We start from the raw sequence: 11,600 nt of genomic DNA, 5'->3' as shown, positions 1-11,600 counted from the left end.
AAACACTGGACACAGTACTGCATACATAGAAAAAAAATCAATGCTTGGTGGCATTTATGACTATCATGTTATTCTTGCTTTTTCTTACACTAGGGGAAAATAAAACCTTTTTTGCCTGTTCATTCAAGAAGAACCATGTTCATAAGTGCCCACACACATCCACGTGATGATCCCCACCTGCCCATAGACAGAAAACACATTTCTAGGCACAGATAATGGGATAAAGTTCATCACAATGGTTCATAAACAGGAGATTATAATCACTTGAGTCTAAGCAAAAAGGGAGAGGAAACAATAGCTAGTATGTATCAAACATGTATTTTCACATACCTGAACCTTTACAATAGTCCTATGGAGACAGACATTATCCTCAACGCTTCTATTATATTTTATCACCAATAAACCGGCACTCAGAAGCTTAGAGGACAGAATTTTCTGCAAAAGTTTTTACGTATGGCATTCTTCAGCTCCTGGTTCCTTAGGCTGAAAATGATTGGGCTAAGGAAGGGGGTGAAGACAGTATAGGTGGTGGCCATCAAGGCGTCACCGTACATAGAATGGAGGCCCTTGGGCTTGAGGTAGATAATGGAGGCAAAACTATAGTGCACGACCACCACAGTGAGGTGGGATACACACGTGGAGAAAGTCTTGTGCCGGCCCTCAGCAGAGGGAATCCTCAAGATGGCAGCCACAATGAAGACATAGGAGAGGATGAGGAGGAGTAAACAGCCTACCAGGGCTGTGACACACACCAGCATCACACCCATGATGACAGATGATGTGTTGTTCCCACAGGCCAACTTCAAGAGGGAAAGCACATGGCAGGCAAAATGTTGGATCACAGTAGACCCACAGAAAGTGAGGTGAAAAACTATCATTGTCACCATCATCCCCATGACTGAGCCACCAGCCCAGGTCCAGGCCACAAGATGGGCACAGCCACAGGGGCTCATGAACATGCTGTAATGCAGTGGGTGGCAGATGGCCACGTAGTGATCATAGCCCATGATCATGAGAAGGAAGGAGTGAGTGAAGCCAAACGTGAAGGAGAAGAACATCTGGCTGGCACAAGCCAGAAAGGTGATGGAATGATGGGTGGACAGCAGATCAGCGAGCATACGAGGGGTGATGGCAACAGTGAACAGAATCTCAGAGATGGAGAGGGCACACAAGAAGAGGTACATGGGTGTGTGAAGTCTGTGTTCAATCCAGACTGTAGCCATGATGAGAAGGTTCCCCAGCAATGTGAACAGGTACATCAGGAGGTACAGCAGGAACAAGATGGGGAGGAGTTTCTGGGGGAAGGCTGAGAAGCCAAAGAGGATAAATTCAGACATGGTGCTGTAGTTCTGACCAAGCATGGATACTGTATCTGGTGAGATCAGAAACAAAATTAAGTGACAGTGGGTAAAACATAGACTCTAGCACAGACCAAATGGCAACTCAACAGCTCTGTGCTATTCAACAATTGGCAGAACTCTTCTGGGTCTCACCTTCCTCATGTGTAAAATGGAGTAAATAATAGTTCTTAACATTCAGCAATGTGACAATCATCAAATGAGATCAATATTTTAGATGATCAAGTCAGATTTTGGCTACTAATTGGGTTTCTATTAACACTGACTAGTATAAAGAAAAGATTCAATACTTGGAGATATTAGAGACAGGCATGGATGATCAGGGTTAGATTCTCTTGAAAATATGCCAGTTCTAGAAAACATATTTTGATCTTGGGGTTTAAAATATTTTTCCCTGAGAGTCTTTGTTTTTTAATTGCTTATTTAACCCACTTACATTTATTTTAATACTGTTTTATTGGTACTCATTGATGTCATCTTATTTCAAATTGTACATTTACTATTCTAAAAAAAACTGAATAGAAAATTTGAAAATAAAAAGATGGGTAAATATATGTCAGACAAATATGCACCAAATGAAAGCTGAGGCTGCAATCTTAATAACAATAAAAAGTGGGATTTAAGGAAACAGTGGTCACAATGTCTGTAATACCATACACCATTCCAGGGAGCTAGAGCTCCTTGAGACACGGCTGATCTGTGGTCTGGACATGGAAGAAAGGTTTGGATATCTTGTACCAGTGTGAAATGAAACTTGCACTAAGTAATGGGATAACATTAAAAGTCTGCAGGTACTAGATTGAAAAGATGCCCACTAGCCAAAATGGATAATCATTATACAGAAGATGGAGGAACAATCTAAATAACACCATGAGGAAGCTTTCAGAAAAATTCAGAAGGTGGATAATTCCACAGAACAATTGGTCTGGTCTCATTGATAAAGGCTCATTCAAGGGATAAGAGAGATTTAAGGACATAACAACTGGATACAACATAGAGGACTAGTTGAATCCTGATTTACATAACCAGCTGTAAGTATTTTTAAGGCACTAGAGAACATTTTGACGATAGTATGAATGAATGATTATGAGTAATATTAAGGCATTATTATTGATTTAATTACTAATTTTTTAGAGTCCAGTCTCGCTCTGTCCCTCAGGTTAGAGTAGGATCATGACTCCCTGTATCCTAACCCCTGGGCTCAAGTAATCCTCCACCTCAGCCTCCTAAATTGCTGGGACTACAGGTGTGTGCCTCCTCACCTGTCTAATTAAAAAAAATTTTTCCAGGCAGGGCGTGGTTGCTCACGCCTGTAATCCCAGCACTTTGGGAGGCCGAGGCGGGTGGATCACGAGGTCAAGAGATCGAGACCATCCTGGTCAACATGGTGAAACCCCGTCTCTACTAAAAATACAAAAAAAATCAGCTGGGCATGGTGGCGCATGCCTGTAATTCCAGCTACTCAGGAGGCTGAGGCAGGAGAATTGCTTGAACCCAGGAGGCGGAGGTTGCGGTGAGCCGAGATCGTGCCATTGCACTCCAGCCTGGGTAACAAGAGCGAAACTCCGTCTCAAAAAAAAAAAAAAAAATTTTTTTTTCCATAGAGACAGGGCCTCACATTGTTGCCCAAACTAGCCTCGAACTCCTAGCCTCAAGTGATCTTTCTGTATGAGCCTCCTAAAGTGCTGGAATTATAGACATGAGCCATTACGCCCAGCTAATTATTTTTTTAAGTGTGATCTGATTATTTTGGTAATGAAGAAAAATGGTTAGTTTCTTGATGCATGCTGAAATTTTTGAATCACACACACATATGCACACACACTTAAGGACAGAGAATAATATTTATATCGTTTAAAAGAACATTATGGCAACTGGTATAAATATAATAAATCTACATTACTATATATCCTGGAATATTAAGTAATAAATAATAAAAACAACTTCAGTGAGATACATATAAATAACTAAATCAATGACAGATAGATATTATAGTTAGAAATTTTAACAGAGTTCAGAAATGTAATTTGTTAATTATTAATTACAATGCAATTAATATTATATATTATATATATTATTATGTATTAGACTCTTCACCAGAGAATAACTATTTTTCAGGCACACATATACTTTTACAAAAATTAACATTTCATTAAGATATAAAAAACTCTTTAATTCTAAAGTCCAAATGTTATATAGATTATAATGCATTAACATGAAACATTAATAGAGAAGAAATAGCTTTTCAAATCTTCTATGTTTGGAAGCTAACTATATAATTAAATAATTTTCAGGTTCAAGAGTAAATCATAAAAATTAAGAAATCTTTAAAATTAAACGAGAATTCAAATATCGAGTGTCAACATTTTAACCTAAAATAGTACTTTGAGGGAAATATACAGCACTAAATAGATTTATCAAAGTTCATGCTTAATAAAACCAAGATCAAGTATTAGAAAAGCTTGAGAAGACAGAGGGAAACAAGGAGAAGGTGCCAATAACAAAGCCCAAAATTAAAAATGGTAAATCATTACAGAGACAATGGATATTTTTGAATAAAAAGTTTTAAAAAATAATAAATTTGTATTGTAGATGAAATGACCAAATACTTAGAAAAACATAAAATTCTAAAACTGGTTCAAGAAAAAAGAGGATCCTGTATGCTCAAATAAACTCTCAAGAAATAGAAATGGTAGTCAAAGATTGTCTCTCTCTAAGATGGTGAGTTTGCCCCAGCGGGTTTTATTAAAATGTAATAATTATTATCACTGTTAAGAAACAGTTGGTTAATATCTTATACACGAGCTTCAAAAACATAGAAAGTATTAGGATATCTGACCAGCACATCTCATCAGGTTAATGCAATCTTGGTCTAAAATCAGGTAAGAATGTTTGCCAAAAAAAGAGACGATTATAGGCCTACTTCGCCTATACTTGCAGATTTTAAATTCCAAATTAAAACCATAACCTAGTCAAATTTAATGGTGTATTAAAAATGGTTTACCATAATAAAGTGGTATTGGTTTATTTCATAAATGACAAGGATGGCTAACATCCGAAAACTTATCATACGATTTATCACAGGAGTTGCTTAAAAAGAAAAATCATGATTATTTCAATCAAGGCAAAAATACATTTTTCTTAAACTCTACTTCTATATATGATTTTTAAAGAACATTTCACAACACAAAATTCAAGGAGACTTTCTTACCTAGATGTAGAATATATGGCACAAGATTAGCAAATACTACACTAAATGAAGAAACTTTTCGATGCATTATTTTAGGACCAAGAACAAGCCAAGGATACTCACTAAATCTGCTGTTCTTTAACATGGAACTGAAAGCCATGAGTGATGGTATCAGGCAAGAAAAAGAAATAACGTATCTAAGGACTGGGAGGGAAGAAACCTGATCATCTATCTGGAGAAGATAAAAGAATGATGATGTCATCTATTAGAACAACGACAGAGCCCAGTGACGCAGAAGGCAAAGTCATCGGGCAAATATTACGGTGTTCCTCCTAGTATTGCACCAGTAACAAGCATTCAAGAAATAGAAGTTGAATACAGAGAAAGATAACATTCCCAACAGCAACACAAACTATTAGGTTGGTGCAAAAGTAATTGTGGTCTCTGTCATTATCTTTAAATTTAATAGAAAAAGTGTAGGGTAATAACTTGGTAATCTAGGCAGGAGGAAAGACTTCCTAAGCAAAATTTCAAATGCACAAAATATAAAGAAAAATACAAAGAAATACATCTCAGGATTCCATTACACCCTCAAATTACTGAGCATTCTAAAGGGCTTTTGTTTTTGTGGTTTAGAACTGTCCATTTTTACCATATTGGAGTGAAAATTGAAAATTATTTAAATATTAGTTATTAGTACATTTAAAAGAGCAGTCGTAAACCTATTGCATGCTAATATTGACAGAGCAGGAGCATTGCCATCTTGGACAAGTCCCTTTTTCTAAAGTTCATCTTAATAAAAAACCACCTAAATCCAAAAAGCCTCAGGCTAATGGCTAAGGTCGGCACAACCATAAACCACAGATAACATCTCCAGCCAGAGATATTCCAAACTCTTCCTCAAACAGAGACATGCTAGCCCTGAGATAAGCCTCTTCCAGATGGGAAGATGCCAGCCTCAAGATAACACACTGGCGGAAAGATGTGTGCCCCAAGATAACCTCCCCTCCTCCCAGAGACATTCCAACCCAATAAAACTTCTTTCTCACGCAGAAACATTCTAAGCTTGTAATAAACCCCTCATCCTAAAACCAATATATACTCTTAGTCTGTAAGAGAAAGTGCTCCCAACTGAAATCAGCCAGAAGTTCCTCTTGGGTTTTATCTAAAATAAATCTGTCTTTAACTGCCAAGCCGTGTTTCAGGTTTCTTTCCTCTTGCTTTAACTCTTACAAATATAAGTAACATTTTCAGGCAAATAACCACAATAAGAAAAAGCATTTCGTGAGAAGAGTGGCCTTGTTTGACGTTTTAGCAAATACATCTTATGTACTGGCTTGGTGGGAAACAGCTTCCTCACTCAGTCTGTGGCAATATGCTGTCTTAGTTGAAGCATATGATGAAAATATATTCTCACATATAATTGGAAAAATAAGGACTTCAGGGACCACCCTGTAGAGGTCCTCATATCATACTTTGAAAAATTCTGCTGTAAAATATCTAGGAATTAACCCAAAACATGCCACACCTCCAAAGAAAAAAATATTAAATACATACTAATAAAAATGTAGAAGATTAAACACACAGAGTTTACAGTCTTGGGTGGGATGGCTTGTGTGCCGATGATGTCAATTCATACTCAAATTATAATCTCAATAAAATCGTGTTTATAGTTCCAATGAATCGACCATACATTTGATAAAAATCTATTTGAAAATTGCTCCAGAAAAATAAATGTCAGGCTAGCGCGGTGGCTTACGCTGTAACCCCAGCACTTTTGGGAGGCTGAGGCGGATGGATTGCTTGTTGCCAGGAGTTTGAGACTAGTCTGGCCAACATGACGAAATCAAGACTAAATCAAATCATAATCAACATGACTAAATCAAAACAAATCAAGAGGAAAAGTTTTCTCTACTGAAAACACAGAAATTAGCCGAGTGTGGTGGCGGGGCCTGTAATCCCAGCCACTCAGGAGGCTGAGGCAGGAGAATCACTTGGAACCGAGAAGCAGAGGTTGCAATCAGTGGAGGTGGGGCCACTGCACTCCAGCCTGAGTGACAGAGTGAGACTGTCTCAAATAAATACATACATACATACATTCATAAATGTCGACACAAAACCATACTAATATTATAAAAATGGAGTTAAGAGCTGTTCCTTCTCAGGTGCTGAGGCACACAATACAGTTGCAGTCATTTTAAAAATTATGAAACATGGAACAGACAGATCTCAGCAAGTTGATTGGAAATCTCAGAAAATATCCCTGCATTATTCAAAACCTAGCATAGTACACGAGAAATGTGGTGGCACGAGTCAAGAGGAAAAGGTAGAGTGTTCTCCAGTTGTAGTGAGAAAACTGCTCATTTTATGAAGCAAAGTAAATCTGCATTTCTGCCTAACACCACACACAGAGGAGGAATCCAGATGGATTCAAGGAATAAATACCAAATATCAAAGTATAAAGTTAATAGAAGAAAGCACAGGAGAATAACTTTGTGATCTAGGCTTGAGGAAAGACTTCCTAAACAAAATTTCATAAAGCACAATCATTAAGATTAGTTTTAAAACAAGAAAAAAATTCAACATTGAGGATTTCTGCTCAACAAAGGATTTACGGGATGAAGTTAACAGGCAGATGGGAAATGATAGTTGAATTGTCTAAAACTGACAGGAGCACATGCATGTAGTGTGGGAAATTTCTTTAAAAACTGATAGGGGAACAGTATCTAGAACAAACAAGAAACCAGTTAAATCAAGAAGTAGGTACCTTAATCCAAGAATGAGCAAAGGATGTGAGGTCGGTTACTCAGGCAAATGAAGGAATGCTCAAAATAAAGGAAGAAAAAAATGGAGGGAAGGGGAAAATGAAAGACAGCTGTGGAATTTCACTGTATACAGTGAAATTCACAGTTCCCAAAATTATAAAATGTCCAGTGCCGGTTGGGCTCTGAGGAGAAAGGAACATTTACACACTATGGGCTGGGCACGGTGGCTCATGCGTGTCTGTAATCAAAACACTTTGGGAGGTGGAGGCAGGAGGATCACAGGAGGCCAGGAGTTTGAGAACAGCATGGCCAACATGGCGAAACCCTGTCTCTACTAAAAATATAAAAATTAGCGGGGTGTGGTGGTGCACGTCTGTAATCCCAGCTACTCCGGAGGCTGAGGCACAAGAATTGCTTGAACCCAGGAGGTGGCGGCTGCAGTGCGTCGAGATAGCAGCACAGCACTCCAGCCTGCTGGTGACAGAGGGAGACTCTGTCTCAAATAATAATAATAAAGGAAATATTTACACACTATTAGTGGGAATGTAGAACGGTGGAAATAAAAAGTTTTAATGGGATTCATGCTCTGTGTACCAGCAAACTTGCTGCTGTGTATCTATCCTGACTTCTGAAACCTGTTTATAGGGGGACATGTAAGAGAATGTTCCCTGCAGCAGTTATTTTAGTGGGGATGTTGGATAAGGCTGCTTGTCCCTAACCGGAGAGAAGGCAGGCAAAAGGATACAGAGGCAAACAATGGACATAGAGGCAAAAGGGTATAGAGCTTTTGGCAGGAGTTAGAGGCACACATAGTAATGTGAGTGAATTTTTAAAATACTATTGAAAAAACAAAAACCAGAATGAACTCTAGCAGAATTCCATGTGGTCACATTAACAATACACGTACATGAAACTATTCTGAATGGTATAGTGATAATGAACCAATGTCATTTGTCAAAACCCATATACACAATGCAAAGAGTATAACCTAATGTAAACTATAGGATTTAGTTAATAATAATGCGTCAATATTGGTTCATCAATTGGAACATTTGCACCACAGGAATGCAAGATGTCAACAATAGGAGAGGCTACTGGAGAACTTGGTTAATAATGATGTGTCAAGACCGGTTCATCAATTGTAACACAGGTGCTTCAGGAATGCGAGATGTCAATATTCAGAGACTACTAGAGAGCTTGGTAAATAATCGTGTGTCAATATTGGTTCATCGATTATAACATAGGTGCCACAGGAATGCAAGATGTCACTAATGGGAGAGAAGACCCCACATGCAGGAGTGAGGGGTATGTGAGAACTCTCTATACTTTCTGACCAATATTTCTACAAACTTAAAACTTCTCTAATAAAGTCCATTAATTTACAATTTTAGAAGTCACATAAAAATATGTGCAGATGGAAACAATTAGCCTCTTAAAAAGAACATACACAAATTGAAAAGTGCATATTAAGTATGTGAAATTGCCTGTCAGAAAAAGAATGGAAACGAAGTGAAAGAAATGGGATGAACAAATAAGAGAAGGACCTTGCACAAACCAATGTTAATCAAAAGCCACAAACTGGAAATATCATGGACTCAAACCTCTGCACCTGAATTCTACCATAAAAGAAAACAAGAATATTTTCATGAATATTGTGAGCCACATTGCTATAAGAGAGTCTGAAATCCTTGGTTCTGGACGGTGCCCACCCATCATTACACCCTCTAGTAGTCTCACTAGGACACTGTCCCCAAGTATCCCCCGCCCCACGCAGAAGGAGTCAGCCCAGCTCTTGGAGAACACAGAATCACCTGGACGGTGAGGAACTTGACTGGAGTGAAGATGACATATCCCACATGAAAAGACCACACTTATGACATGGAAGGAAAGTCTGAGCACGCAGCCGCCCTGCCCAGAAACCATGCCCCAGCATCAGCCACCTTCCCTCCCCATCACTCCCATTGCTGGGCGACCTCTCTCCTACTAAACACTTCTCCACCTGCTCTGCTCCTCTCCATCCCCTCTCCTGGACTGCTGCCCCATTCTCCTCCTCATCTCCTCTCCTCTGCACCCACTCCACTCTGGCTTCCAGAGGGAATTTTCTGAAATGTCCACAAGCTGTGGAGGCATCAAACCCAAGGTGGAAACCCAAGATCTCACTGTGTGTCTTTGGAGAACGCACTTTGCAACTCTGAGCCTCCTCTCCCCAAGTGAAAAACAGAAGTAACCAGAGAACTGTGAGAGTCCACCTTGTAAAAGTCATTGTCATTGACTGACAATGATTTTGGTCTTCTGAACTGGTTTGTTTTTAACATTCTGTACCAGATGTCACTCCCTGACCCCATTTTAGACTCATGGTCTCCAACCCTAGCAGGGACCTTGGTACTCTTGGCAGTGACACAACGCAGTGTCTGATCCAATCAAGAGTCTGATTCAACCTTCCCCCTGCCCTCAAGCCCCTGCCTCACCCCTACAGTCCACCATCCCGCCTCCTGCTTGCTGGAGCAGCTGCAGCTCTTGAGGCCAGGCTCCCCCATCTCCCCTGACCGGTGGACAGAATTCTGCCTACTCTGGCATCACTGCAGATGGCTCACACACAGGTGCAGAGCAAACATCTCAGTACTGGGATGCACCCAGCTCCATTCTACCTCTTGCAACCAGGGACACAAAATACACAAAATACAGGTTACCCCGGACACAAAATAGACCTACAGAGACAAAAATACACCTACAACAGGGTTTCTCAATCTCAGCACTTTGTGACATTTGGGACCAGATCATTCTTTGTGGTGGGAGCTGTCCTGTGTATTGTCTGACATTTAGCGGCATCCTTCACCTCAATCCCTTAGATGTTAGTAGGAAAATCCCTCCCCCGACTTTGCCATCACAAGTCCTCACAACCAGGATATCTCTGGACATGACCAAATGTCTCCTGGGGGCCAGAATCACATTCAGTTGAGGACTGCTGACCTATAAGCTGCAGTGGGCACCTGGGCTGGCTGAACAGCCAGGCACTTTGCGTGGGAAACAAAGATCCCATGCAGCCACCTAAGGCTGAGATCGCTCTTTTTTCCCCATCTCCCCAGTTCTGCACCCCAACTCTAGGCTGGGCAGCTCCATCCACAACTCTCTGACTCTGCCCTTGCACCCATATCCTCTTGGTCCCCCTCCGCCTGGGGCTGCCTTCGATCACGTGGCCATGAAGAAAAGGCAGAAAAAGCATCCTTTTAAGGTGTTTTCAGGGTGCACCTGCAGGCAAGTGTAGGAGCCAGATCAAGGGCATCCCTGAACTGGTGCTGTGAGCTTTATTCCTGCGGTGGCCTTCCCGCAGGTCACTCCCATGGGGTCTCCAGGAAACCACCCTGGAAGGGCTGTTCTCTGGGTCTGTAGAGGCCAGGAGGAGCCTCGGGGGCGTTCATAAACCTGCAGCCTTCACCTCTTCCTCCAGCACACAAGGGCTCACTGCCACCTCTCTGCCCAGGGAGGCTTCAGCTCCTGCAAAGAATGGGAAGATCCAGTCTTGAAGGAGATAGGACTGGAGAGAATTCTGGTTAAAGATGAATAAGGAAGGGACGTACTGAGGCATAGCCGACCTCCCCTCCCATCATAGCTGGGAATGTGGTTTTGACGATTTCTCTGGGGTTCCTACGTTCAAAAAGGTGTCTGCTCAGTTGATTGGGGGCCATTGGATTTATTTTTATTTCTCCAAATCCAACAGACCCAATGGTGCTCTGAGAGACTGGAAAATGAAGATGCTGTGTAAGAACCTGCAGGACTCTATAGGTGATCCACTGTGGAAATGTTTAATATGTTAGAGCGAGAAATCACTATCCTTCATTGAGACAATAGGTCTTCAGTCACTACTGAGCCCCATTAAGGACACAACCCAATATGCCCATCCCGGACTAGGTGCATTCTCCTCACGAAGCCATAAAACTAGGTGCACAATCCAACTCATCACCAAGTACAAGTAGTATACAGCAAACTAGGCTGGAATGAGTCTTTTTTTTTTTTTTTTTTTTTGAGATAGGGTCTCACTTTGTCATCCAGGCTAGAGTGCTCTGGTATGGTCACAGCAGCCTCAATCTCCTGGGCTCAAGTGATCCTCCTGCCTCAGCCTCCCACGTGACTTGAACTACAGGCTAGTGCAAGCATCCCCAGCTAATTTCTTTTACTTTTTTTGTATAACTGTGGTCTCACTGTGTTGCCTAGGCTGGACTCAAGTGATCCTCTGCCTCAGCCCTCAACCTGCTGGGATTACAGACATGAACCACTGAGCTCAGTCAC

General features: G+C 40.8%; 2 protein-coding genes across 2 annotated transcripts in view; one reads left to right on the top strand and one right to left on the bottom strand.

Annotated features, from left to right (window-relative positions):
- LOC108298670 (olfactory receptor 10H3) lies at positions 1-4,731 on the bottom strand. Its single transcript, XM_017521279.2, has 2 exons — positions 4,672-4,731; positions 1-1,372 (listed from the first exon to the last, which is right to left on the bottom strand). Exons 1-2 carry the CDS (start codon positions 4,706-4,708, stop codon positions 411-413), a joined length of 999 nt encoding a protein of 332 aa, XP_017376768.2. The 5' UTR covers positions 4,709-4,731; the 3' UTR covers positions 1-410.
- Positions 4,732-8,474: 3,743 nt separating this feature from the next.
- CYP4F71 (cytochrome P450 family 4 subfamily F member 71) overlaps positions 8,475-11,600 on the top strand; it is a 27,984-nt gene continuing 24,858 nt past the window's right edge. Inside the window, exon 1 of the mRNA XM_037735864.1 lies at positions 8,475-8,513. Coding sequence (XP_037591792.1) covers positions 8,475-8,513 — 39 coding nt within the window. The remainder of the gene's footprint in view (positions 8,514-11,600) is intronic.

Source organism: Cebus imitator, unplaced genomic scaffold (assembly GCF_001604975.1).
Source record: "Cebus imitator isolate Cc_AM_T3 unplaced genomic scaffold, Cebus_imitator-1.0 Scaffold1034, whole genome shotgun sequence".
NCBI lineage: Eukaryota > Metazoa > Chordata > Mammalia > Primates > Cebidae > Cebus > Cebus imitator.
Note: the sequence above shows the minus strand (reverse complement) of the source record. Positions and strands in the feature narration are given on the sequence as shown.